A 26784-nucleotide genomic window follows, 5' to 3' on the forward strand; every position below is an offset into this window, starting at 1 on the left:
TCATGGGGAAGGGTAGAATAACAGGCGAAGATTTGGACAATATGAGCATTATATTGGCTTAGAGGTCACAACGTTCAACGAAGCAGATGCACTATTGCCCTTGCTGGTCAATGCAATAGAAGCACTTGATGCATCTCCATTTCTAGATGAATTGAGGACGGTGCTGGCTGCGGGCAAGTGGCAACGGTGAATTAGCCATGTCGAGGCTCAACTAGACCGAAGAAGAAGATATCGAAGAGTTAGATGGACAGTGGGTGTGGGCGAGACTCGGGAGCTAGGCCAATAATGCTCATGGCTAGGAGCGACAAGCCGGCCGTTGCAAAATGAAGCCAACGGGCAGCACCGGGAATGGAGCAAAAAAGGCAGAGAGAGGTGAAGATCTAGAGAAAAGGAAACGGTTGTTTCTTGAGTCGAGTCTGGACATCGGGCTAGAAACACACGATCGAGCAGGGTCAACAGGCTATGGAAGACAAGAAAGCAGGGAGTAGCTCACGAAGAGGAACAACTTGTACACAAGCCGGCACAGACGGAGCAGCGCAAAGTTCTCCTGCGCAGTTTGATGAAGAGCAACATTTGGTGATTAGAGTTGGCTGCTCAGATTGCTGGCTCCACCAGCCTGCTTTCCGTTTGAATGGCCCAAGCCGCACCCTTGGCCGTTTGCCGAGCCAGTCAGGTCGCTAGTCGCAGCGCTCGGACCTTTTGTGCTCGACTCGTACCGATGGCCGACACCTCTCCAAATCCATGTCCCCCCATTATCGTGCATCGTGCAGGCTCTCTCAGCTCAATCCCACGTCCTCGGACAGACATCATCGATCAATTCCTCGCCGTCCACCTCTGCCATCTGTCGACCGTCGGCCGCATCCCTCACGCCTTCTGTCTTGTGGTCGAGAGCACCCGTCCGACGTGTTTCCACTCGTGCCGATCTGAACCTGCCCGACCAACCAAACACGCTTCTAAAGCCAACGCCTGATTGCTGACCTGCACCTCGCACCGCCGACCCTATCGCTGCTGCTCACCCTCCTTTCTCGTGAGCTCCGCGCTTTTTGCTAAACTCGTCACCAACCTCCTGTCGCTGCCGTTCAAGCCCACATCGCCGCCGGATCATCCTAGCTTCGCCTGTGATCCTCGACACGACCGCGTCGCTCATTAGCCAATCTTACGACCACACCGTCTCATTCGCATAAATAAATCTACAGCCATGGCCGACGGAAGCGCAGAATCCATTCAGCAGAAGATCTCAATTGCTCGCAGAGATGCTGAGGCCCTCAAGGACCGCATTAAGAAGAAGAAGGATGAGCTCGCCGACACAACGCGTAAGTTTACTTGAACCTTACACTCACAACTACCCTAATCATCCACCACAGTTCGCGATGTCGCTCGCCAACGCACAGAAGCCCTTCCTCGCCTACAGATGAAGACCAAGCGTACTCTCAAGGGCCATCTCGCAAAAATCTACGCCATGCACTGGTCCACTGACCGAAGGCATCTCGTCTCAGCTTCACAAGATGGCAAGCTCATTATCTGGGACGCCTACAGCACAAACAAGGTCCACGCCATCCCTCTCAGATCCTCGTGGGTCATGACTTGTGCCTACGCTCCTAGCGGCAACTATGTCGCTTGTGGTGGTCTTGACAACATCTGTTCTATTTACAACCTTTCTGCTCGCGACGGCCCCACTCGCGTCGCCAGAGAACTTTCCGGTCACTCCGGCTACCTCTCATGCTGTCGCTTCATCAACGACCGCCGCATCCTGACGTCTTCCGGTGACATGACCTGTGTGCTCTGGGATATCGAGACTGGTCAGAAGCTCCAGGAATTTGCCGACCATCTCGGCGATGTCATGAGCTTGAGTGTCAACCCTCTCGACAACAACCAATTCGTCTCTGGTGCTTGCGACGCCTTCGCAAAGCTTTGGGACATTAGACAACAGAAGTGTGTCCAGACTTTCGCCGCACACGACTCGGACATCAACGCCATTCAGTTCTTCCCCAATGGAAATGCCTTTGGTACTGGTTCTGACGATGCTTCATGCCGTCTTTTCGATATCCGCGCCGACAGAGAATTGCAGAGCTACACCGTATGTTCCCACGAATACGTATGAAAAGTTTGACAAAACTGACCTTCCGCTTTAGATTGGCGAGCCTGTCTGCGGAATCACATCCGTGGCATTCTCTGTCTCTGGTAGACTTTTGTTCGCTGGTTACGATGACTTTGAATGCAAGGTATGTGCTCATTGTTCTGAAATCTGAAATGTTGTCGTAATATACTGACTTTCGCTAGGTCTGGGACACTCTTCGTGGTGAGAGAGTCGGTACATTGCAAGGTCACGACAACCGTGTCAGCTGCTTGGGCGTCAGCAACGATGCTCTTTCGCTCTGCACAGGTTCTTGGGACTCGATGGTGAGCGATCCGACTGCAGAGCTTAATTATGTTGCGCTAACATTTTCGTGCAGCTCCGCATTTGGGCATAATGACCTTACTTCCAACCAAGTCTTGTCAACTTCGTAATTTTCTATCCACGTCGCCACCATGTGTTTCTGTCCAGACAATGGAACATACAATCAACACCAGAAGAACGGGCAAATGATACCACCGAAAGGCATGCGCCATGCAGACCACGCCTTGACCGCAACACAGTGGCCTATTTTCACTTCGTACTCTGCAGGAGCAGAGCCCTTTTTTCCGAGAATTATGGGATCGAAGGGGACAACCTTCATTCCCTTCTTCTTTCCTTCTTCCTGGATCGTACAAGTTTTCATAATGGAGGCCTTGTGTACTCAAATGAGCGCGGCAGCAAGCCTTTGCCTGGGTCGGAATGGTTATCTGATGTTTAATTCCTTTCATCTCGCAGTACTCTGTCTTTTTCTGGCGTCTTACCCATAGCAGATCCCCCTGGTCGTCAATTTCTCTTTCATGTCGGGCTTTGGGTTAGAGGCAGAGAGCTGCTGCGCATGGAGCTACAAAGGAGAAAAAGTGCTGTAATGGATTCTCTGCCCCTTCATCGTTTTCCTTTCAATCAAGCACATCTCCCCACGTTCCTCATTGTCTATTCTCTTTTGTTGTTCTATAGCGGTTATTTCGACGTTTGCGAGGCATGCACGGCGTGAGGTTTATCTACTCATGCATTCTTTGCAGTGTACTTCTTTCCTTTTTCTCCGAGCAGATACCAAAGAATAATTTTCCTCTTCACCTGTCTTTGAGTCAATACAGCATGTTGTGAGAATCGCAGGAAGGCTATGACCAAGACATCTTATGATCAAATGGTGTCTCTCTGAATAGCACTTTCTTAAGGTCTTGTGCATTTTCATAGCTGGACCGAGACGGTCTTCAAGGCGTGAAACTTGGGCAGGTTGAAACTCGAATGATGCGAAACTTTCGAGACCATGTTTGAGGAGAACGATGTGCTAGCCTGTGGAAGGGCACATGCCACAAATTAGCAAGGACTTTGGGTTAGAAGCGGCCAAAAGTGGCTGTTTCACATGCTTCTAGCTCAGATGTGGGACCGTGCTGGTTTGAAGTCGAGGTGCTCGGTCCGCTCTTATCCGTCATAGGCCAGCAAAGAAGTGCTAATTGGAGGAATCGGGCCAGTGGTCTTGACAGAACAGTGGCTTTGTGATCACAAAAAGTGTGCTCAGAAGGCCTTGTCTGAGCGTGATTCGAGAAGATCCTGAGTCTTTGACATGTTCTGTGTATGCAGCAGCTGCCCCTGAAATTCCAAACGCCTTTGCATCATCAGGAGTATATCTTCTGCTCGATGGATGCTTTTCCTGACCAAACCATCCTGCCAAACTCTTGTTCCTCTGAACTAAACTCTGTTCATCTGCTTGTTGAACACATACACTCATAATCACAAGCCTCAATCTACGAAAGACCCTTGATAGACCCTTGTCCAGCACGGTCCACCATCAATCATCACGAGCAACACGACAAACACTTGAGCAGTCGCTTTCGCAACAGATACAACAGACAAGTCCACCCACACACACGCAATCATGACTACAGCACAAGACGAATACAACGAGCTTTTCCGCGATAAGTCACGCAGAACCCACCACCCAGAGGACGACAACGAATCCATCCCTTCAGAAAATGACGACCTCTTGTCTGATTTCGACGATCAACCTTCAGCTCTACCCAACCTGCCCTCACGAGACCATGTTCCACGAAACAAATCATATTCAAACACTGGACCCAAGGGTGTCATCGCCGATGCGCAAGCCTTCGAAGCCGCACGAAGGGAACGCAATTCATCGCCAAAAGCAAGCACACAAAACTACGCATACACACCGAATGTCGCACAGTTGAGTCTGGACGCCAGAAGCAAGGGCAGTCAGAGTGGAAGTGATATTGAGAGCGAAGACGAGTTCATGGCCGAATGGAGGCAGAAGAGATTGAATCAGCTGTCTGCGAACGGACGCCAGGCAAGCAACAGTATTGGCCAGCCTCGCAGTCGTGCGACCTACGGCGGTCTTGTGTCGGTTGATGGTGAGGGCTACCTGGATGCCGTGGACCGCAGCCCTTCAAATACTGTCGTGGTCGTCTTCATCTACGACGATTCATCAGAAGTCAGCTACATGGTCGAGGATTGCATGCGCCAACTGGCACGCAAGCACAAGACAACGCGCTTCGTCAAGATGCACTATCTCGATGCTGAGATGGAGCCTGCCGGTGTGCCTGCTGTTTTGGCATATCGCGGAGGCGACAAATTTGCAGGCCTTGTTCCTGTTGTCGATGAGATTCCTGATGATGCCGATCTTAGTGCCATCACTCTCGAGAACCTGTTCCAAAAGTATGTTTTGTTCCCTTCCATTTTCGTCGTTCCAATCCAGACTGACATCTCTTTCTAACAGACACCAAATCCTCTAATATCACAAAGCACTGAGCTCGATAAACGACGAATAGTCAACCACAGAATACACTACAGTTTATAGCCACAGGGCTTGTCACGGAGTACGATCAAGATAGATATCACTTTTCTTTCGCATGGATTCTGGCGCTTTGTGGGCATTTCTGTAAATAACCGCCCCTTGTTCTCGTTATGCGCCTTGAGTTCAAGGACTGTACATATGTTTGTTACGCAGCTTAGACTGGATACCCACCACATGTCTCGCTCAGCTCATTCCACAATTGATATTGTTCTTGTCGAGTTGATGAACATGAATTCAGAGCTTCTTCGTCAATTCGTCGGAGGGTTTCTGGACCCGTTGTGGAGAGATCCATTCGTCGAGGTTGAAGGTGTTGATGTCCTATTCATGGGTCCCTGGGGTGACGACATACGAGTACGACAAGTAAACTTCAAACGTGGAAATAATTGGGAGGCTGGGAGTATTGGAGGTATCCTGGAAGTGACGATGGGATCAACATTGTCACATAGACAAAACACTAGCGTAACGTGACAGTATCGACAAGAACATGATTCGAGCAAGGAAACAGATTCTAGAGGATAGGACGACCTCTTATACAAGTGTTCGTGTAGAATAGCATAGGGCAGAGTACTCCTGAATTTCCATGTAAGCCAACCTAAATCACAGGAGACTCATGCGTTCAATATTCAATCAAACCTTTACTCCGTATGCTCAAATTGCCAACAGCAGTCAAAGTCAGTCGTGCGGCTTCACATGCCATGAATTGCGACTACCCTGACCGGTTTTGTTTGTTTTGAGGCCTAATCGGGTAGGAAGACAATACCCGAACTTCAACCCTCAACGTCCCCCAATCCCCAAGGGGTTCTTCCGAGGAACGTTCGACGCCTTCTCGAACACTCTGACCGACTCCTTGCGTCTCGGACTTCCAGGAGAAGCACAGTGTAGGCCCTAACAAATATGGCCCTGCAGCGGTTGCTCGTGATGCCAGACTGCTTGCCGGTGTCGGGCAATCTCTCTACTTCGGCCGTTGAGACTCTGCAATCGCTTTGCGTGGCTATCTCAAGGTGAGTGAACGAGAATGACTGGTTATCTATCGTCTATCACACTACTCGGTACTGCAACTCCTCGCAAATGCAAGCAAACCCTCATGTCTTGCGACAAGAGCTGCGATCAAAATGCCACCAGCATCAGCGTGAGTTGACATCAGGTCCTTTGGAAGAGAACCTACACCCAGCCTCACAATTTCCAAAAGTTCAACGACTCAGTAAAGCTTTTCCATACTCAGCATGGAAACGAGTGACCGTTGAAGGAACCACCGGCTGAACGATCGTTTGTTATTATCACAAACGGAAGCCATCTCATTTCCTCGTCCACGCACTGCTATTCCGGGCAGCATTCCTTGCCGATGACCCAAATCCTGTATTGCCCAAGTGCAAGACATCTGGATATATAAACAGCCTTCCTTTGTACCATTGTCTCACTTCTCTATCATCCAACAACCACAGTCGTTTCCAACTCTTCTACACTCGCTTCTCTCTCTTTAACCAACCAACCAAACCAAAATCTTTCAAAATGAAGTCCTTCGGTGTCCTCGCCCTTGCCGCCTCGGCCTCTGCTGCCTACATCAACGGCACTGCTCCCGCAAACGGAACTGTGTACACCACTGAGGTTGTCACTGCGTATGTACATCCTTGAAAAGCGACAGAAGACTTGTATCTGACCTCTTTCTCTACAGATACACCACCGTTTGCCCTGCTGCCACCTCTGGAGCATACGTGACCACCATCAACAGCAAGGCCTACACCATCTCCTCGGCCACCACCATCACTGTTACCGATTGCCCCTGCACATTGGTCAAGCCCATGGCTACTTCCATGGCCTCCAGCGCTGCCAAGAACGGAACTGCCAGCGCCACCAAGCCCGCTGTGTACACTGGTGCTGCCAACCACGTTGCCGCTGGCTACGGTCTTGCTGCCCTCGGTGCCGCCGTCGTTCTCCTGTAAGAATGTTCTTGAACAATCAAGCAACATTTCACAAAAACATGATACACGACACGACACACCACAACACTCTTTTACGCCCCAGGACATTTTCGTATCTTTTTCAAGTTAAAAGGACATCATTTTCTACTTCTGTACCTAATCTAGATTTGTTTGGATTGGGGTGAGGCCACTGGAAGACATTCTAGACTCCTGTCTTCTTGGTGTGCTTGTTCATTTGGTTTGGTTCATTTTATAATGGGGGTTTATACATATTTGTTTCTTATGACAATTTTTCAACATAACAACCTTTCTGTGCTTCGTGTTTTTTTACATGCTCGGAAGAGTGCTTCTCGGACGTGTATATCACGCTTTGATTTGGGGCGTATTGTGAAACACCATCCACGTTGGAATAAATCCAAAGGAGACCTCGTGTCAACAACTCTCAGAGTGTGCTGTGCTAAGTGACATGTACATCCATGGCAAGACACTCGACCTATATCATTTGTACACTTTCGTTCCATATACGTTTGCCAGTCTGGAGACGACATTGTGTCTGCGACACTGTGTGGCTCGAAAGTACAATTATTGTGAGCCAGGGTGGCACCCATATCAGCTTTTCTTGGCCATAAGATATATCAGATCTCATCATCTTCTTGTGTCCAACAAGCGATTTGTTTATCAAATGTCAAATTCCTGACCCCAAGTATATACATGAAATAGTCATTACACATCTACACCACTGCGACCATCAAAAGCAAGACTGTTTTGTGACTCTACTCATTCATCGCTTCCAGCACCAAGGAAATCAGCGAATCCCTCGATGCCACCTTCAACATTTGTTGCCAAATCAACTACTGGGTCTGGTCTTTGTATGAGCAGCGTCCTTTCATAGAACGGTTTGTTTTGGATGAGAAACTCACTGGCAGCATCTGGGATATCTTCAGCACGCTTGGCTTTTGCACTGGCACCGTCGCCGCTAGGGATGTCTAGGAAGTCTTCGAAGCCTTGGATTCCTCCTTTGACGTTTGTGAGGAGGTCGTCTACTATGTCTTTTTTAAAGACTTGTTAGTTTGCATTTTCTTGGCTTGAAAGAAGATCGAGTGTGGAATGGGTAACGTGGCGAGTAGGCTAGAGATGTACAGAGTCAGGGAAAGGAGAAAACACACTGTTTGGGTCGCCGACTGCTGCACCGTCTTTCTTCTGTAGCGGCACTGCTGATACAGTCACTGCCAGAGCAAAAGCTGCAGCAATAGTCTTGATGAAGTGCATGGTATTTGTCGTCTTCAATCAGTATTCGTCAGGAAAAAGGTCGTTCTTAGCACGTAGAAGCACAGATTAATATGTTTCGGAGAGAGACAATATGTGAGTTGAGAAATATAGAAGGGGCTTCAACCCTCTTTTGTTATACGGACAATTTGAATTCATGGTACTGTCTTCGTCATGGACGATCCGGGAGGTGAGGTCGACCTTCTTCTTGTGCGTTTGCCGCAATTGGGTTGTTGATCTTCCGTCGATCAATCTTTTTGAGCATGTCGCTCATGTTGTGTACGGCACGGCTGGGGTTGATCTGCGAATCTGTGCCTACGATGGCATTTGTATGAAAGTCTGATGGGTGATATTCCCGTGGCATGAATTTTACTGATATCGCGCAAGTTGGACAATTGATTTCTGCGGCTCTGTTGGACGTTGAGCTAGATATCGAGGATCCGATCCGTGCGGTTGGCTGTCAGCCGCAACAATCTGACGGAGGGGCAGAGTGGGGCAACAACATCAAGCTTGAGCAAGCTTGACAGAAGTGAGATGAACAATATTGGAGAGCAAAGAAGTCACGGTCAAAACAATGAACAGTTAATCAAACAGGAAACAACAGTCACAGTCACAGTTACAACAGAGCGGAAAAGAAGTGATGTTTGAGGGATATTATCATTCGGGGTATAATTGATACATCAGAAAAACCATTGAATCAAAGCTTTGATTGCTTTCCATCGCAGGTGTGAAGTGAAACCCTCGTGCAAAGAACTTGAGCTCAACCCCGAGAAAGGGGAGCTAGAGATATTGTCGTGTCATGCCGTCGTGTCGAAAGTCATCAATTGACTTGATCGATGTGAAGGTTGGTGAGGTTGAAGACGCTTAGATGGAGCGCTTGTTGGCCTCAGCAGAGGTCTCGTGCTTCTTCTCGTCCATCTTGTCAGAAGCGGCGCCCATGGCACCAGAGACACGGCCGGAGATGGAGTCGTCGGCGGTGTTGCCCTTGGCTTGCTCCTTGTTGGCCTCCTTGGAGGCAGTGGCGGAGGTACCCTGGACAGTCTCGGAGACGTACTGGGCGGCGTTGTTGAGAGAGTTGCCGATCTGACCGACGATACCCTCGTTAGGCTTGTTGGCGTTGGGAGCAGACATTTTGAATGTGGTTGGTGGTTTGTGGTTTGGTTTGGAAGAGAAGATGTGTTTGTTTGATGAGTTGTTGATGGAAGAAGAAAGGTTGGAGTAAGAGTGTAATGGGAGCTTCTTAAGTAGTGGTGAGATGAGCTCTGTTTGCCATGACGTACGCGCCTTCTCAGTGAGGACAGCTCTCACTCGCACGCTGCGAAGGCTCTTTCCCTATCCACCTTGGTCCAATCGTATCCAAGCACTTCTACGGGTGACGATTTACGTTGTGTTTCCTTCAGCCACACTACGCTACTTCCTTGTTACCTCACTTGGTAGGAGCCACCTGACACTACTTGCGTACGCCTCCTTTCACCTGGATCTCCGATCAGTGAATCGACGTGGGGCTTCAAGCCGAGGTGAGGGGTTTGCAGTTAGTCGAGCTGGCCGCTTGGTGGCTGCTGCCTTGCCCTTTGGTGCTCAAGCGGGGTGAACGTCAAAGTGACGTCAGATTTGTGAGGCTCTCAGCCTCGCAAAGCTCTGTAACAAGACACAGACGTCTGAGCTTCTTGTTTATCGCGCATGTGAAGAGGCTGGACCTCATGGGTAGGTGGAGCTTTTCATCACAGTGATGGAAGTAGTGGGGTCTGAGTTGTCTTCACCGTATTTGGCTGAAGCAGCGGCTTTGCGAAGGCGTTTGACCAGTGAACAGTTGCCTGGGCTTGCAGACGGGATCGAGATGACAGGTCATAGGGGAATGTCACTCTTGATACTTTGCCATGCAAAAGTTATGTTACCGTGCCGCCATATGTGAAAGAGCATTCAATCGCCTCTATGCCGCTGTAAACCGAGACGCAATTTCGGAACACGAGTGGAAGCATGATAGAGGAAACGTTGTCAACACAGAGGTTGCACAAAGATGCCAATTGCAAATGAGCATAGAATACAGGGAGTGTATATTTGATCATGACTCCTCCTTTTTCATGTCCGGTCCAAGAGCCTTTCTTTTCCTCTTTTCTTCGTAGACCACAACCATGCAAGATTGAGCGGCATCTCCATGCCAGAACAGACAAACATCATCTGCTTTCCCATACAACCCAGGAAATAAAGGCCAGCTATCAACAACAATATGAGGAGAAACGATCAAATTTTATAATGTACACGGCAGAGTAGGGGAGGTTACACTGCGAGATGTCTAGAAGGGAGGGGTGACGGGGCCGGCAGCCATGGCGCTCTCTTGTTGGGCCATGACCTCCTCCTCGGCAGCCTCGATGGAGACGGCAAGACCGACCTTGGCGGCGTTCTATGGGGAATGTCAGTGTTCTGTAGAGTCTGGAGGTGAGAGGGTGATGCTTACCTTGACGTGGTCGAGCTCACCAGCAAAGGTAATCTGGACCATGGGAACGATTCTCTTCTCGAGCAAGACACCGAGCTTACCAGCAGTGTCGACCTGGGCTCTGAAACTGCTGGCTCTGAAGTCGTACTTGGCACCAAGAGTGGCGACACCCTCCTTTCTCATACCGCCCATCATGGGGTTGCCAGCAAATTGCAAGTTGAGGTCGACACCAGTCTCGAGCTGAGCAGAGAGTCTTCTCCAGTAAGAACCCTGAACACCACCGGAAGGCATGAGCTGAGCGCTGGCGATCCAGTCCTCGCCCTTGTACTTAGCAGCATAGCTGATCATGGCCTCGGGACCCATCTGGGCAGCAGGTCTCTGGTAGACAGCCTCGAGACCGAGGGCAAGTCTAGGAGTGATGCTCTGAAGGTAGCTACCAATGAAGATACCAGTAAGGGGACCATCGAGGACAGAAGGGTTCATAGCCTTGATCTGAGCAGTAAAGTCGTCGCCAACGTAGTCGTTCTCGAGGGAGAACTGGGCACCTCCAGGACCGGCCATGGAGGCAGCCTGGATCTGAGTAGTGGTCTTTGTGACCCAACGAGGAGTCCATCGGTAGTTGAAGCGAGCGGAGAGGGAAAGGTCGCTGTCAAGGTTACCTTGGCAGAAAACCTGGGCGTGTTAGCATCTGGAGGTTCTAAGGGTTGGCAGAAGACGTATGTACCTTGTTGGTGCCGTAGAGGGCAAGGAAAGCGTAAGGAGGTATTTGCTGAGAGCCCTGGGAGAAAGCGTGCGAGACCTGGAACAGCGGCGAAACGCTGAAAGCCTTTGTGAGGTCGGCGCGCAGACCAGAGAAGGACAGGTTGTTGAGGAAGACATCGCGCTGAACCTCCTTTGCAACGTTCTCGACAGTGCCTGGGTTGGTAAGGCCCAGAGCCTCTCTTCGTGCCTGGAAAGCCGAGTATGTGTCCTTCAGCGCCGAAACCAGAGCATTGTTGGAGACGGCAGCCAGAGCGCCAGACTGCTTCTCGGCGACAGGAGCAGCAGGAGCCACGGGAGGGTAGGGAGTGGTAGTGATGGGGAGCGACGTCATGATGTAGACTTTTGCTGCTGAGGGCGAGTGGGCGAGTCTTGGGGCACCGGCGAGGTACGGCGGTGCAGACGGGTCTGTGGTGAGGTCCTAAGCAACGAGTCGACTCTGACACGGCTTAGATGTGGATAGCGGCGCGACAATTCTTTCAAAGAATGGTGCGTGATGATGGCCTGGTTGACGCTGCTCGTGTCTGTGTCTGCTTCTGCGCGACCGACGTCGATGCCAAAAATGTAGGCCGAGCGGCGTGATTGGACCGATGACCTCCGAGTCTCAACCACTTCAGCCTCTCGCTGTTATCTACACCACCAAATAGCTCGATATCTTTCTTGACACTCGGCAGCCTCTTCTCTGTTCGGCTTCAGCTGCGGCCGTCCGCTTTCTGCTCTGCTTGCTCTGCTCTAAACATCGCCTTTTCCGATTGTGCGGATCACCACTCCTCGCATACTGCCAAGATCAGCTGCTTGTCTCATCGCTCACCTGTTCTCGCCCATTACTTTGGTAGAAACGATTGCCGAATTAACCATACACCGCGTTTTCAATTTTGCCGGCAATTAGTTGCCCTTCTTTTTAGCCATGGATACTCTTCTGTACGTCTCTTTTGTTTCTTTCTCGTTCCATTTCCCCCTTGGTCGATTGCAGATATGGCTGTAGTACACCCTTTCGTAGTATCTCACAATCATGCTTCAAATTGTACATTTACTAAGGCAAGACTTCGGGTTAGCACTGCCGATGTCATGGCTAGTTCGCCGAATTGGAAACGCAGGTCAAGCACTTTCGTTGATGCTATCCATGACTTGCCTGAGAAGGAGAGCATGGCTCCTGCTCAACTTTACAGCACCGAGTCTGGCCGTCTTTTCCATTCCGGTAGGATAGTCATTGCTACAGTTGGACTGCCCGCTCGTGGCAAGACCCATACCTCGGTTGCTCTGGCCAGATATCTACGATGGCTTGGTGTAAAGACTCGTATTTTTCATCTTGGTGACTACAGAAGAGCGACAATGGGTCCGGGTAAAGAAGTTCCTGATGACTACTTCTTCATCAACGCTTCTCCTTCATCCGTGCTGCTTCGCCAAAAGATCCTCCGAAAATGTAGAGAGGACATTTACAACTTCCTTGAGCACGAGAATGGTCAGATTGCCATCTATGACGCAGTAAATCCTTCTGCTGCTGGTCGCATTTCTCTTGCCAAAGAGTTCTCTAAGCATAACGTGCAGACCCTCTTCATCGAGTCACATTGCACAGACGAGAAGATTATCGAAGAGAACGTCCGCAGCGTCAAGATCTCATCTCCCGACTACCAAGGTTGGTCCGACAAGGATGCCGTCAAAGACTACCTGGCCAGAATCAACGCCCGCATTCCTCATTTTGAGTCCATGGAAGAGGCCGAGCTACATTACGTGAAAATGATCAACGCTGGAGAACGTGTGATTGTGAATAACTGTGCCTTCAACTACCTCTCTCAGCGCATCGTCTTCTATCTTCTCAATCTCCACACCAAGCACCGATCTGTTTACTTTGCCAGAGCGGGAACGACAAGAGACGAGGACTCTTACAAAGCTGACGCTTCACTCTCTGAGGATGGTGTTACATACTCCCAGAAGATGAGCGACGCTCTCATCAAACACCGAGAGGAAGAGCGCAGGCAACTTATCGAAAGAGGTGGTCCTGATGCTCCTTTAAAATCCTTGACCATCTGGACATCCACCAGACGACGCACAGTCGAGACTTCTCACTATCTTGAGAGCCTGGGATACTGTGTAAAGCAACGCTCTCAGATGAGTCAGCTGAACCCTGGCGTGTGCGAGAAAATGTCCGAAGACAAGATCCGAGAACAATACCCTGAGGAAGTGCGCAAGCATGAGCTTGACCCGTACCACCATCGCTACCCTCGTGCTGAGGTAAGCACAAAATGAACCCATGAGGGCTGTAAACACAAACTGACAAGTCGTAGTCTTACCACGATCTGGCCGTTCGTTTGGAACCCATCATCCTGGAGTTGGAGCGCGAGCAAAACGATCTTTTGATTGTCGCCCATGAAAGTGTGTTGAGAGTGCTTTACGGCTACCTGATGGCTTGTGGTGCACGCGACATCCCGAAGCTGCAATTCCCTCGCGATGAGATTATCGAGGTATGTTTTCACCCGATGTCATTTGATTTAGGCTTGCTGACATTCTTTACACTAGATCGTTCCCGCATCCTACAACAATGAGGCTAGGCGTATTCATGTCTCTGGTGTACCAGCTCAGATTGTACCTGACAGCCCAGAAGACTTGAAGCTTCCTGTGCCCCCATCAGGTGCGATCACTCCCTTCTCTGGCATTGGCACACCTCGAGGCACAGGCACACCTGAGACGAGGGAGGAAGAGGATGGAGCAAAGCCGCTACCTACGGTAAACATTCATCCCAGCAAATGAATGCAGAACGACCGAATCGTTCAGTGGCATTGTTGAGTGTTTGTTTCATGTTCATATACTTGTTTCTTAGCGACCTGCTTCTTCAGGCGCGCTTTGGCAGCCGATATATACCAAACTTGAAGGACCGAAGGCCAAGGGATCGAGAGTCGGGTCCCGAGTAATTGTTATAGTATACGTACTGGCGGTCAAATAGCAAGCCTCGTTGTTAGTAAACCCATCTATCAGCTCTAGATGTAGAACGCGCACCGTGCCTCGCTTCGGTGATGAGTGAGGGCCTCGATCCTCCACAGAATCGTCAAAGCACACGACAAACCTTTCCCTGCACCCGACGACTTTCGCTTGACGAGCTTTCACCTCTTGGCTGCCTCTCGTATCTGAGGCTCTTGAATCCACTTGGAAATGATCGCATACCATTTCGAAGGAAGAACGATGCCTCGATTGAGCTTAATCCAATAATTAGTCCTCTGGTGGCTTGGAATTGAATCACGCACCGACCGAAGGACCGTCGCAGCCGGACCTTCTCAGCTAAGTCAGCTGTGACTTTGCTCCTCCCGCAAGACTATTGACTCCGGCTAGTCCGGGCACAAGAAATAGGTAGGATCCTTCTGTCTTCCTGTAGGTATACATATTAGGTTTGTGCTCACCGTGAACCTTTTTCTCTGATCTTTGTTCGATCCGCCCTTCCACGGTGACCTTCTCCTCGCGACCAATCCGCGTCTTCAAATTCAACACAGCACGCAATCCACGCTTGCTCATCACGCAATTCCGGCCAAGCTATCCTCATTCTGCATCCACGATAGCATTTCACGAAGAAACTCAGATAACATACCCCCGAGAAGCTGCTGGCATATCTAAGTAGCTGGGGCTCTTTCTTTTCTTCTCTCCGGATTCTCTTTACAACGGTCCCCCAACCTCGTTATCCACTGAACAGATGGACGTTGAAAAGACTATCACTCTACCTAACGGTGAAGAACCGTTGAAGACACCAACGGTTGGAGAGGGATACACAGCTGCTATGGGTATCATCAACACCTCCACTTCACCAATCTCACGGCATGAGTCTGAAGAACAAGATGAAGACACCAAGACACAATCATTCCTCAACTTCGAGAAGCCTGGGCCTGTAACTCTTCTCTTCTGTCTCGTCCTCAACATGCTGGTTACGATATCTTGGTACTATCTCAACATCGACATCCCCGTCTCTGACAGAGTGACGCCGGCCATGCTGTGTCGCTACCTGTACGATGGTATCGTTCTCTTCCCTATGGGCTTCTTTTCGCTTGTTGGATGCTTGCACTGCTATGGCACTCTGTTGTGCTTGAGGCGAGATGATCGCGCGCTGTGCATTGCAAGAGTGGCGTTGGGAGGTATGCTCGGTGCTTCAGTGGTTGTCAAGTATGGACTTGAGGCGGGTGTCTTCGACCTGAGTGCTCCAGAGCAACTAGTTTTCTGGGCTATGGCGGGAGTTACACCTGGAGCTGGACTTGTGGCGTTGGTCGGATTCTGCTGGGACAGCTTATATCGAGGCTGCCAGAGTGAGGAAGTCTCGAGGGTTGATGAGAAGAGGCCTCTATTGGAGAAAGAGGATGTTTAACAGACCACACGCGTCTTCATACGGATCAATCGGGTAATGATCATGAGCAGATCTTCAAATAACAACATTTTGGATTCCTACGCAACGCGATATATCAAGTGTTAACACCATAATCTATTCTTGGGCCGTCATATCGTTCATCAACATATCTATGCTGCACCAGCCTGGCGCCACAAGTTGCGGAAACCAGTGCCACCAGCAATCAGGCCGAGGACACCCAGCCAGTCTTTGCTCAAAGCACCAGACTCCAAGCTGTAGTGGTAGGAAACGGGTGCCCATGCCATGTTGACAGTCATCTGTCTCTTCCACAAAGCTTCAGCTTCCAGGGTTTGCGCGTCTTTTTCGGCAGCAGAGGATGCAACTGCTGGCTTGAGCTGCCAGACACGAGCGAGTCGCACAGCTTCTAGTGCAATGTAGGCCATCCAGTAACGCGAACTCCACACCCACCACTTGTTCTGCTGCTGTGTGTTGAACCTCTCACCGCGCAGTACACCCTTTGAGGCCAGATAAGCCACATTCTCGTACCACTGGTATGCGGTGATTGTCCAGATCTGACCCCAAACAGCAGCCTTGACAACACTGTCCTCAGGAGGGCTGTTCCACGTGCCCTTGGCCCAGGTATACAGATCCAGCGACTCGACGACACGGGCGAAGCATCTGAAGTCGCTGATCAACTCTGAGAGAGCCTTGCTGCCTTGGATGACATGGGTGAGCTTGTCCTCGGGTGGTGACAATGTCGCAACGACTGTTTCTCCAGGCAGTAGGACGGCACCGAGCTTTTGGCTGATGGAGAGGAGGAAGCGACGGTATCTCAGGCCTTGAAGACGTGAGAGTTGGGTATAGACGACGATGAGGAGGTATTGGAAGGTGCAGAGTGTCTTGTCTCTTCCTGCTGGTGTCGACAGGACACGGATGAGGCGGCTGAGGAGGGAGTCGGTTCTGCTTGCAATCAAACGCGCAAGGTTGTTGAGATTCGTCTTGGATACGTCGGAAGTCATGTTGTGGGTCTGTTTTGCTGCAGAGAGAGCTCTTGCGTTTCGGGGGGTATCGAGATATTGCTATCTTGCGATAGCTGGTGCTACTGGAACGCGGCGCAAATCGATTTCAAGGGTCGAGGTGTGGGGAGGTCAAGGATACAATAACAGTCGACCTACACTGTTGTTTTTTATTCTCCTCGGTACGGAAGTAGCTCGCATCGTTATACAAAACTGCTGGCCGAGAGGACGCGGCCTGCTCGTACATACCGAGGTTAATCATGCCTCGGCTGCACCTTCTCCATCTGCTCCTTTGCATGTTTCCAGAAGAGAGAGGATCGACCGAACATCCAACGACCCTCGCCATTGCCATATGTATCCATTAGAAAATACTACTCGAGAAAATCTACCAGGATTGACGGCCATTCAAGTGATGCTAGCCAAGAATCGACCACCCACATCATAGACATACTTCTACTGCAGATTTGGATCACAAACTTCCTGGGCACTGGACTGTGGCATATTTTAATACAGGACAGCCTCTATTTTGCCCCCGAATCTCCAACGACCGCATTATTATGCAGTTCCCACAAAAAGGCAAGATCATTCCGCAGCCATCGACATCTTTCGTAAGGTGCGCAAGCCGGTGAGCGCAACAATGGACACCATCCACTTCCGGAAAACCTCGTGATGCAAACCAAGAACAGACTTCTCATCCACCGCGACATGGACTCATGAATGTTTTCAAATACTTTGACCTGATCAATCATCAGTAAGGAGCAGGTGAAGATGCAGTAACAGCTACATTTAAATGACAATATAGCCTCGAGGACTTCTCGACAAGCATAGCTCCCAAAGAGCTACAGCAAGATACAAATATCAAAAAGCCAACCGATAATACTACAATACGTTATCTTCTTGACTGACTATGGTGTCCTGCCGGGACCCATGTGTTGACCTGTTGCAGCTCAGTAGCCATCCGCAAACGATTCCTGTCGGGCATTCTCCAGCGTTCCATCGAAACCATCATATGAACTCATTCGAGGCACACTATGACAACCATCAAGGCAGACTCGCTGCTGCCTAGTGTGCAGACTCTTTTCGTCCAATACTCGCTGCAGAATAGCGAACCCGCCGCAGATTTGTTTCTCCCGATGAGTTAGTTTACGTGGAAAGCTAGCGAAACACATACAGTGCTGCGACTGCTGCCTACGAACACACGAATACTTGCTCACCAGCAGAAGGAGGTGGAATTTGCCTCTAGGCAGCCGATTAGTAAGAATTAGTAAGGATGATGGCCCTCGAGTCGATATAAAAAAGACCTCTCCATCCTCCTGAACCATTTCTTTTTCATCCAACTCCCACCAAGACTTTGGTGTTCATACTTCCTCCCTTCACATGTCTTCTTCATCAGTACTGTCTATCAGTACCCAACATTCATGACCATCATGAACACCAAGCCTCTTCTATAGAGCCACAACACCAAGCCTCCTTCATGGAGCCACATCAACTTCATCATCTGTCATCAACAACCTACTTCGCCTATCATGCTGTTGTCTACAACACATCATACGCTTCAGGTACCACGACCATGATTGAAGTCTTTTAGCTACCAAGCTACAGGTCTTCGCTTCTGCTTCTTCATCTTCTCGTTCTTCTTCCATCGGAACAGGAACATCGCTGCCACTGCAGCCATTCGTCCAGAACACAAGCCAGCTCTTTGCTGCCAGACGTCAACAGCCATCACAAGCATCCGCGTTACCACGTCAACCCAAATGGCTTTCCAAGTCATTCACTCGTCATTCATCCACTCGAGCGAAAGAAGAATCGCAACCAAAACAAAATCGAAAACAAAATCGATTACCAACCGAAAAAAGAATCGGCCAAAAAAAGAAAAAAAAAGAAAAAAGGCACCTTGTCGTCTCCCATCTTTTACCTCTCTCTCAATCTCTGATCTCTTTCGTCATCACTACCAAGGCGACCTCATCACCACACCCACAAGTCACCGTCACTCAGACTACAAGATCGAGCAACCAAAACACAATCTGGAGCAACCACTTCTTCCACGAATCACGAGCCTAACACTCATGAAGAGAAACAGACACCAGCGTGGGTACCATCGAATGCCTTAACGCGACAGTCTTCATGCTGTCCCGATTTCGCCATGAGAACTTTGAAGAGAAGCCGAAACCAGCGTGGGCCATATCAATCCGCCTTAACGCGACAGCCTTTGTGTTGTACAGACTTCACCATCGCAGCTCTTTTTCACCAAAGCCCTCCCATTCCATAGACTCCAAATCCCGCCACAGCGTCAAAGCCTCGGCACACCAAGCCTCGTCACACTTCAGTCAATCATCAAGACCAGACTTTCAAGCATGACTAGCCAACCAACTCAACCTTATCACCGAAACGACAAGTCGGCCAACCCAACCAAACCATATCATCAACCACCCAGCTTCTGCGGAAGCACCATCGACATTGTCAGTCTGCTGCACCAATGTCATGGCCTGATCACCCATGACATAGAGTCGCTCCAGCAGTGTCGATGAGTTACGTTTCAGCGTAACACCAGAACCAGACCGCGAGAGTGACCGACACACTGTTGAACCATGTCTTGGACTTGACGAGCCATAACACAGAGTCATTCAGTTTGCAGCACCTCGTACCGCAAGAAACGCCATATGTGAAGCGCCTGTCAATGGGACCTTTCCACCCTAACAGTTGATGCCACATATGCGACGTGCACACACCGGTTTACCGGTGACTAACGCCATCACTGACAGAACTCGCTGCACCTGGTCAATCAACTGTTTTGACGGACAGGACCGAAGAGGTTGCACAGTCTGCAGTGTATGTGCGTCTGATGGGCTGCACCATGTTGAAAGACGAACAACACAGAGTCGCGCCCACCAGCAAAGGTGGCTTCGAACCACCTTTGACCGCCAAATCAGCAGAAGGCGAAGACCAAACCACTCAACCAGAACGACATGAACAAGAACCACCAAAAGTATGAACACCAACCAACACTCGTCGCTTCCCATCTCTCAAAGGGCAAGAGTTGACAACCAGTCTTGGTGTTGGCATCATCCGACTATCAGTAGCAACATTTGGCAAATGACCAGGGTAGTGCGTCAACGCAGCAGACGACACTGACAAATTCAGGGCTTGACAATAGTTTGATGGGTTTTCTCCGTTGTCATCAACGGTTTCCCAACCTTACTATATGAGAAAGACATGGAGTGTGAGGAATCAGACGTGACCTTGGGCAAGCTCGTCTGTTCTTTCGTTACTCCCATCTTTCGTGATTCTTATTTGGTATGTCTCAGAGGAAGGTTCACAGGATCAGGTGATGGACTTTTTATGATCATCGATTTGCTGTTGCTTGGTAGATAGTCAAGACCTTTGTAGCTATGACTTGAGGATCTTTTTGGTTACCAGAGTAGATGGGCGCTGATTAGCTACCAGTGTTTGTTTTACTGATGTGACTTGTGAAGAGAGGAAGGTCAGAAGGTCTTTTTGTTTCTGATTCTCAGAAACTCACAAAACAAAACAAAGAAAAATTGCTGCTTTCACAATGTTTCGACTTTTGATGTACGTGAATGTGAGATGTGTGTATATGTTGTCGTCAGCATTTGATCTCGGTGCATCATCGACTGTGTCTTCGTGATTTCGTGCTCTTGCTGGTCAGGAAAGGTACACGAACAGCAACCTTGACTCTCTCGTTGTATGTGCGCTGAAAGTATAGAGTAACATTAGAAGTGAGTTGTGAAATATGTTTGTGATTATTGTGATATAGATTTTGTGGTATCTTGGTAAAAGTCATGATGAGATAAAGGAAAGAATGATCCAACTCCTGCAAATGCTTTTGTTCGTTTCATAACGAGTGTACACGCTTAGACGATGTGGGTGACAAGCTTGCCAGTGTTGGCACCAGAGAACAGTCTGAGCCAAGTCTTGGGGATATCTTCAAAGGCAGTGGGAACGATGGTCTCGTTGGCATCGCCGACTTGGATCTTGCCGGAGACAGCAGCATCACAGAGCTCCTTGATCATCTCAGGCCAACGAGCACCGGCGTCAAGGACGATCAAGCCCTTGATGGTGAGACGGTTGGCAATGACCTCGAACCAGTTTTTGAAGCCACGGGGGTTGCTGTCGTTGTACTCTGAGATCGAACCACAGACGGAAATGCGACCGAATCGCTTGACGCGGGTGAACATCAAATCGAGGATCTCACCACCAACGTTATCGAAGTAGACATCAACGTAGCCTTCGGTGTGCTTGATCAGTTGCTCCTTGAAGTCGGCATCCTTGTAGTTGATGCAGACATCGGCGCCCAGGCTCTCAACCCACTTGCACTTGTCTGCAGTGCCGGCGATACCAATGACGCGCTTGCAGCCAATAATCTTCTTGGCGATCTGGACGACCATGCTGCCAGTGGCACCGGCAGCACCAGAGACAACGACAACGTCGTCCTTGGTGGTGTTGACGTTCTCGAGACCGTGGTAGGCAGTGACACCGGTCAGACCGAGGGCGCCGAGGAAGTGGGTCTCCTTGATACCAGGGATGGCCTCGACCTTGCTGACGTAGGGAGCACCGAGGGTGGTGTCAATGACAGCGTATTCGCGCCAGTTGGTCAGGCAGTTGACGAGCGAGCCCTTGGGGAAGTCGGCGGCCTTGGACTCGATGACTGTGGCGATACCGAAGGAGGACATGGGTGCATTGAGCTCGACGGGAGGGAAGTACATGCGCTCACTATTCCCATTAGTTAAGGCTCTTGGTTGTCCTTTCTATTGCTTGTACTCACGCAATGACACCCTTCTGGATCCAACCACGCTGAGCTGGGTCGTTGGAGAGGTAAGTGGTCTTGACCAAAACCTCACCATCCTTGAGCTCGTTCAGGTCCTGCTCGACAAGCTTGAAGGTGCTGTCATCAGGCATGTCGGTGGGAGGGTTGGACAGGATCCATGCGCGGCTAGACTTGGGGGCAGACATTGTGATTGTGAGTATCGGAGAAATGTCAATTGAGGAAGAGAATGAAAGATGGGTGCTCAAACTCAAGGTGGTGGTTGTGGGGCATGGGTGATTATATAAGATCTCCAGGGTACCATGATGGTTTGTAATGCGGCATACGAACGTTAGGCCAGTGGGACTAAGCTCGACCACGAACGTCTGCACGGCTCCATCTCATCATGAAACGCAAGAGTCTTGAAGCTGTTTTGGTAAGACATCTCCAGATATTTGCATGGATTGCGACGCTTATGGAAGGTAGGCCACTCAACCAGACGTGGAGACGGCTCGAGCTTCTGTATTCTTCGAAATAGAATCTCCTGCCCACTTCATGAATGGCTCAAAGACTCTTCCGATTTGCGGATGGCAAGTTGGAAATAAAATTCGAGTCAGGCTGGAAGCTTTTGGATGACTCGGGTGTGTCGCTATCCGCTAATCTGACGTGTGGGCCCTGGCGATCTCATGAGCTCGGGAGCCTTAAATCCGGCAGGCCTTCTACGATTGAAGGCTGTCTCGGCTGGAGAAACATGTATGTTCTATGGTCAACGACTTGAGGTGCTGCAATTCTTTCACGGACTGCTTTTGCTGACGGTTACTATTCTTCATCGGAGTAGACGACCAAAGACTTGCAGAACAAGCTCTCTACAAGCAGGGCCCAAGCTCACACGTGGAGTGCCAATGGAGTGCCTAGGGCTACGGCCCGTGCAGCAGTGTCTAGCCAGTATGAAAGAGACGTCCGAGTGCAGGCAGGCGAGCGATTTATCAATTGTTCCGCGAGAAAAGAGCGAGCAGACCGACTCGTCCTGGACCTTGCCTCGCCACGAGGGCCGACAGACTCAACCTTGGGCAGGCGCGCCTCCGTCCAAAAACACGATGCTCTGGAAACAATGTCACGAGAACCATGGTTGATTGTGGCAGCGGAAGGTATATGAGCACGATTTCGCTTGAGAAGCCACGCTTCATTGCTAGTCTTCACCAATTATAGCCTGATATAGAGCATTGGAAGGGCATAACATTGGATTAGACGGGCGACTTCAGAGACATCCGGCACTTCCACGGTTGCTCAAGACACCGGCAAGCAGATTCGGCTTGGACTTCTGGCAACCACGTCCTTGCAAAATGATTTGACACAGTTCATAGACTTGCAGAAGCAAAGGAACTGAGCATCTGATGCCGCACCAGAAGCAAAAAGTGGAGTAGCTGGGAATCGAACCCAGAACCTTCTCCAACTCAGGACTGCTCGAAGAGCAATGCTAAGAAGATGTCATACCACTAGACCACAACCCCAATTGATGGCTGCTTGGACGGTTTGTACCCTTTATAGAGTCTTGTTTTTGAGATATTCTGCAAAGAGTTAGGCTTGTTCGTGTCAGGACAACCATCGTTCTTGTTGCATCCTCGAGATCGGATTGTTGTGCTCGATGGTCAATTGACATTATTATCTTGGAACTATACTCAGTGATAGCTCGATACAAAGAAGAAATTGTGGTGCACCTTGTGGGCCAGGGTGGCACATTCGGCCTTGTTTTCTGGTCAATCTCCCAAGAAACACACAATCTATTTTCTTTAGTGAGGAGAACGGCTTGAACTATAACATCTTAGAGACTCTTATGAATTGAAAGTATATTCTCAGCAACTATGTTACAATGATCATGTTGTAGCAATTCTCTCGCTTTGATCATGAGTTGATTGAAGACAAGCAGCTTTGAGTGTTGATGCTCGGCACGTTCTCCTCGCACCCAGCAAGAACAAAACAAGACAAGACAAGACAAGACAACGTAACAAGAGCAAATGTGTTTACGAATTGAGAACAGGGGCACCAATGGTCCGCTTTCATGGCTCAACATGTTCAGACAGAAGAAAGTCAAGCGATGGTTGAGCGTTTTGCCGAGGTCGGAAGTCGCCACTGTAGTTTGGACATCATACACGGCGGATCTCGACCATCATCCATCAATCTCTTCTTAGCTCAGTTGGTTTAGAGCGTCTGACTGTAATTGTTCGATTGTCATCAGAAGGTCCTTTGTTCGACTCAGAGAGAGGAGATTTCTTTTTGGCCTTTCGCGGTCTCTATCTTTTGCGGCATCCAGTAGTATGGTTTCAAGCTGTGCTGTTTTGCATTATTTGCATAATATATACAAGCCGTTCAACTACTGCTGAACAAGATGAATTGCCGCCATAACATCAAGTGCAGCCATCTGACTATGGCTTGTTGGAATCTCCATAGGCCCGTTCCACCATGGTCCATACTGATTGTTGCCGTTCGTGTTTCGTTGCTGTAGACTATCAAATTGTTTCTTGACAAACTCGGTCAATCGACGCTGCAGATCGGGTTCTTGGTTGGTGTCGCGTAGGACCTTGAGCAATTTGGCCAGACTGCGCAGCAGCACAGACTTGAAGCCGACAGCATCATCGTTCTTCCAGGGCTCGTGGTTGCCTTTGCCATAAGCACCGTGTTCTGTCAAAGTACCATCTTGTTCGACCCAACCATCTCGGGAGATGGCTTTACGTGCCATATTGCAAGCCAGCGCGAGGTACTCGTGTGGCGACTTGTGGCTTCGCGAGCCTTGATGACCAAAGCTGAACGCCGCGAAGATAGCAGTGGCGGCAGCTATAGCCTGTCCAGTGCAATAAGTGAAAGTCCAGTCGACGCACTCCTGAGACCGGAGCTTGATAGTGTCAAGCACGATACATTCATTCGCACGGTAACGGCAGCGCTCAATCCAAGCAAAACTCTTCTCAGCCGCCTCGAGCATTTCGTCAGTCTCGCGACCTGGCTTCACAAGCAAAGCAAGGCGAGCAGAAAGCTCGGAAAAAAGGCCAGTCGTAATAGCATTGACTTGTTCTTCGTTCGGTCTGGTAGTCCACATAACCGCACCCGCCATGTCCATATCTCTCACCTTAGCCTGACCCGGCGATAGCATACTACGCTGGACATGCTGCCAGATCTTGCGAGCATTGTCGACATAGTAAGGATCAGGGTTAGTCAGGTAAGCATCGAGCAGACAATTGCCCCACCACAAGGTATCGTCGTTGAACTCGTTGATGAAATGCCGGTGATGGCTTTCTACAGTGTGAAGGCGTTCTCGGAGGAGTGTAGCATTGCGGTTGCTTCCAGACCATGCGTCTCTAAGAGCTATGCATGTGTACCCGTTGGCTGTCTGCCAGTAACCGATACCACCGATCTCGCCATTAGGCTGCTTGGAAGCCATGAAAACATCGATAGCACCTTGAGTCGTTCCAGACAGCGGACTTTGTTCATGAGAGCCTGTAGGAGGCTGTGGATGCAGCGGATGCTGAGGTTGAGTTGGTTGTTGAACCTGGCTGCCTGGAAACCCTCCACCTTGATGATTGGCGTGGAGAGGCTGTTGACCAGGATCGTGTCTGTTCTTCAGGTGATCAAAAGCATCTTTGAGGTGATGCATCGTGAAAGTTGAGCAGTAGGTATACTTTTGAGATGTCAGATGTAAGGATGCTGTCTTTTGAACAGCAGCAAGATACGGGAGCCGAAGGTGACGTAGCCGGTGATGTTTTGGAACGTCGCCGACGCGACACTATCAACAAGGATCTTTGCCATCGACAACGACAAATGGACCAAACCTTGCAAAATACTGAACCTAGAATTATGGTACCCAATAAGTCGGATGCGTGACTACTCGGGTTCTGATTGCATCTGCAAGCCATGCATGCCAAGAGGAGAGTGAAGCATCAAAAAGTAAAATGTTCGATTTAAGATACACATAGCATGAGAATAGGGGTATCGGTGATGCCACTCATGGGCCCCAAAAGCGCCTGCCGACCAGCCTGACCCAGGCATCCGAAACAAATGAAAAAAAAAAAAATGAAAGCAGCCATGAACATCTATTCTACATCTTTCCCTCAGCAAAGCCGCGCTCATACTCGTTAGCAGTGACACCGTTGCTACGGCTGGTGGTCTTGCCTCTTTCGACCTTGGGCTTGCTCTGATCTAAACCTTCCACCCGGGAAAGGTTTTGGTAGAATGTGCGAACCTTCTCGTGAGCAACGACCTTGCGTGGATCGAAGCGCAGCACCTGAAGACCTTGCATACTAGTCGCACGAGAGAGTGCGACATATGCCTGTCCCTTCTCGAAGACTTTGCCGAGATCTACCTTGACTCTGTCCAGCGTCTGACCTTGAGCTTTGTGAATACTCAATGCCCAAGCGAGAATAAGAGGAATCTGCGCGCGTGAGGCTTGTACCTCACCATCCGGAAGCTCGATCTTCCAGGTTTCGCGCTGACATAGAAGGTCTCGAGTTGTGCCGTCCGCAAGAGTAAAGCGAACCACGGGCCAGATCTGTGTGGTACTACCAAGCAGGTTGTCCATAAGGCGTTCACGGGCAGTCTTCTTCTTGTCACGGCCACCTATGGCGTCTTCGTCTTTGAGAGTTCCACCTTGAGTAGCCATGAATGCCTCTTCGTTGTTATTGTAAGAGTCAAATTGAGTCTCGTTCATGAAACCAATGATCTTTCCTAAGGAACCGTTGACCAGGCTCTCATCGATATTTTTGATAAGCATGACCTGAGCGCCCTTTTTGAGTGTGATGAGTTCAGGAGCCATGCAATTGGCGAGCAACTTGTCACGGAATGTCTTGTCAGTAATACTGCCTCCATCTCGTGCCTCGAATGTCCTGATCTCGCCAACGAGCTGGCTCATTTTGCTCTGGTTGGCATTCTCGACCTCATTTCTGGTTGGGAAGAGCTCGGTGGCGTCGATAGAACTCTCAGATTCCAAAGGCCTGCTAAGTGTGTGGAATGTTTTGATACTGTCGGCGCTCATGCGTCCCTCTCTCATCTCGTTGAGCATGTTTGCAAACACAGGATCTTTCTGACGAAAGACGTGATGCAGTCCAATTGTGTACTCGATGCTGGTTGACCATGTGGCTGCATCGAATGCGAATTTGGCAACCTTGCCGCTGTCTGGTACTGGAGGTAGTTGGAAGAAGTCGCCAGTGATGACGAGCTGAATACCACCGAAGGGTCGACCGTTGTTTCTGATCTGCCGGGCGATAGCTTCTAGCTTGTCGAACAAATCACCATCAACCATCGAGATTTCATCAACGATCAAGACTTTTGTGCGCATCCACCTGTGCTTTGCCTTCTGGTTGCGTTTGATTTTCTTGACCAACTCTGGTACAT

The 26784-nt window shown here is 49.8% G+C and overlaps 11 protein-coding genes across 11 annotated transcripts; 5 read left to right on the top strand and 6 right to left on the bottom strand.

Moving 5' to 3' along the window:
• Positions 1-1198: 1198 nt before the first annotated feature.
• Positions 1199-2471, top strand: M437DRAFT_76290 (guanine nucleotide-binding protein-like protein subunit beta 1; the record flags this gene model as incomplete). Its single annotated transcript, XM_041026597.1, has 5 exons — positions 1199-1313; positions 1365-2077; positions 2133-2222; positions 2281-2400; positions 2454-2471. The coding sequence occupies 5 exons, from the start codon at positions 1199-1201 to the stop codon at positions 2469-2471; spliced, it is 1056 nt and encodes a 351-aa protein (XP_040878640.1).
• Positions 2472-3992: 1521 nt separating this feature from the next.
• On the top strand, positions 3993-4866 carry M437DRAFT_85576 (thioredoxin-like protein; the record flags this gene model as incomplete). Its single annotated transcript, XM_041028306.1, has 2 exons — positions 3993-4789; positions 4851-4866. The coding sequence occupies 2 exons, from the start codon at positions 3993-3995 to the stop codon at positions 4864-4866; spliced, it is 813 nt and encodes a 270-aa protein (XP_040878641.1).
• Positions 4867-6437: 1571 nt separating this feature from the next.
• M437DRAFT_67081 (uncharacterized protein) lies at positions 6438-6868 on the top strand (the record flags this gene model as incomplete). The annotated part of the gene is made up of 2 exons (XM_041024881.1): positions 6438-6544; positions 6601-6868. 2 exons carry the CDS (start codon positions 6438-6440, stop codon positions 6866-6868), a joined length of 375 nt encoding a protein of 124 aa, XP_040878642.1.
• Positions 6869-7624: 756 nt separating this feature from the next.
• M437DRAFT_67082 (uncharacterized protein) lies at positions 7625-8116 on the bottom strand (the record flags this gene model as incomplete). Its single annotated transcript, XM_041024882.1, has 2 exons — positions 7625-7887; positions 8014-8116. 2 exons carry the CDS (start codon positions 8114-8116, stop codon positions 7625-7627), a joined length of 366 nt encoding a protein of 121 aa, XP_040878643.1.
• Positions 8117-8977: 861 nt separating this feature from the next.
• On the bottom strand, positions 8978-9244 carry M437DRAFT_51442 (uncharacterized protein; the record flags this gene model as incomplete). The annotated part of the gene is made up of 1 exon (XM_041022181.1): positions 8978-9244. The coding sequence occupies one exon, from the start codon at positions 9242-9244 to the stop codon at positions 8978-8980; it is 267 nt and encodes an 88-aa protein (XP_040878644.1).
• A 1162-nt stretch (positions 9245-10406) lies between these two features.
• On the bottom strand, positions 10407-11640 carry M437DRAFT_51152 (translocase of outer mitochondrial membrane complex, subunit TOM41; the record flags this gene model as incomplete). The annotated part of the gene is made up of 3 exons (XM_041022138.1): positions 10407-10514; positions 10569-11219; positions 11272-11640. The coding sequence occupies 3 exons, from the start codon at positions 11638-11640 to the stop codon at positions 10407-10409; spliced, it is 1128 nt and encodes a 375-aa protein (XP_040878645.1).
• A 573-nt stretch (positions 11641-12213) lies between these two features.
• Positions 12214-14054, top strand: M437DRAFT_76295 (6-phosphofructo-2-kinase/fructose-2,6-bisphosphatase-like protein; the record flags this gene model as incomplete). The annotated part of the gene is made up of 4 exons (XM_041026598.1): positions 12214-12227; positions 12362-13538; positions 13592-13768; positions 13824-14054. 4 exons carry the CDS (start codon positions 12214-12216, stop codon positions 14052-14054), a joined length of 1599 nt encoding a protein of 532 aa, XP_040878646.1.
• Positions 14055-14985: 931 nt separating this feature from the next.
• On the top strand, positions 14986-15648 carry M437DRAFT_51151 (uncharacterized protein; the record flags this gene model as incomplete). Its single annotated transcript, XM_041022137.1, has 1 exon — positions 14986-15648. The coding sequence occupies one exon, from the start codon at positions 14986-14988 to the stop codon at positions 15646-15648; it is 663 nt and encodes a 220-aa protein (XP_040878647.1).
• Positions 15649-15812: 164 nt separating this feature from the next.
• M437DRAFT_9108 (uncharacterized protein) lies at positions 15813-16583 on the bottom strand (the record flags this gene model as incomplete). Its single annotated transcript, XM_041029066.1, has 1 exon — positions 15813-16583. A coding segment is annotated over one exon (771 nt), but the record flags the coding sequence as incomplete, so codon positions are not given.
• Positions 16584-20515: 3932 nt separating this feature from the next.
• Positions 20516-21614, bottom strand: M437DRAFT_85583 (NAD(P)-binding protein; the record flags this gene model as incomplete). The annotated part of the gene is made up of 2 exons (XM_041028307.1): positions 20516-21374; positions 21427-21614. 2 exons carry the CDS (start codon positions 21612-21614, stop codon positions 20516-20518), a joined length of 1047 nt encoding a protein of 348 aa, XP_040878649.1.
• A 2162-nt stretch (positions 21615-23776) lies between these two features.
• On the bottom strand, positions 23777-25051 carry M437DRAFT_67088 (uncharacterized protein; the record flags this gene model as incomplete). The annotated part of the gene is made up of 1 exon (XM_041024883.1): positions 23777-25051. One exon carries the CDS (start codon positions 25049-25051, stop codon positions 23777-23779), a length of 1275 nt encoding a protein of 424 aa, XP_040878650.1.
• Positions 25052-26784: the final 1733 nt, after the last annotated feature.

The sequence above is a fragment of the Aureobasidium melanogenum genome (genome assembly GCF_000721775.1).
Source record: "Aureobasidium melanogenum CBS 110374 unplaced genomic scaffold scaffold_14, whole genome shotgun sequence".
NCBI classification, from domain to species: domain Eukaryota; kingdom Fungi; phylum Ascomycota; class Dothideomycetes; order Dothideales; family Saccotheciaceae; genus Aureobasidium; species Aureobasidium melanogenum.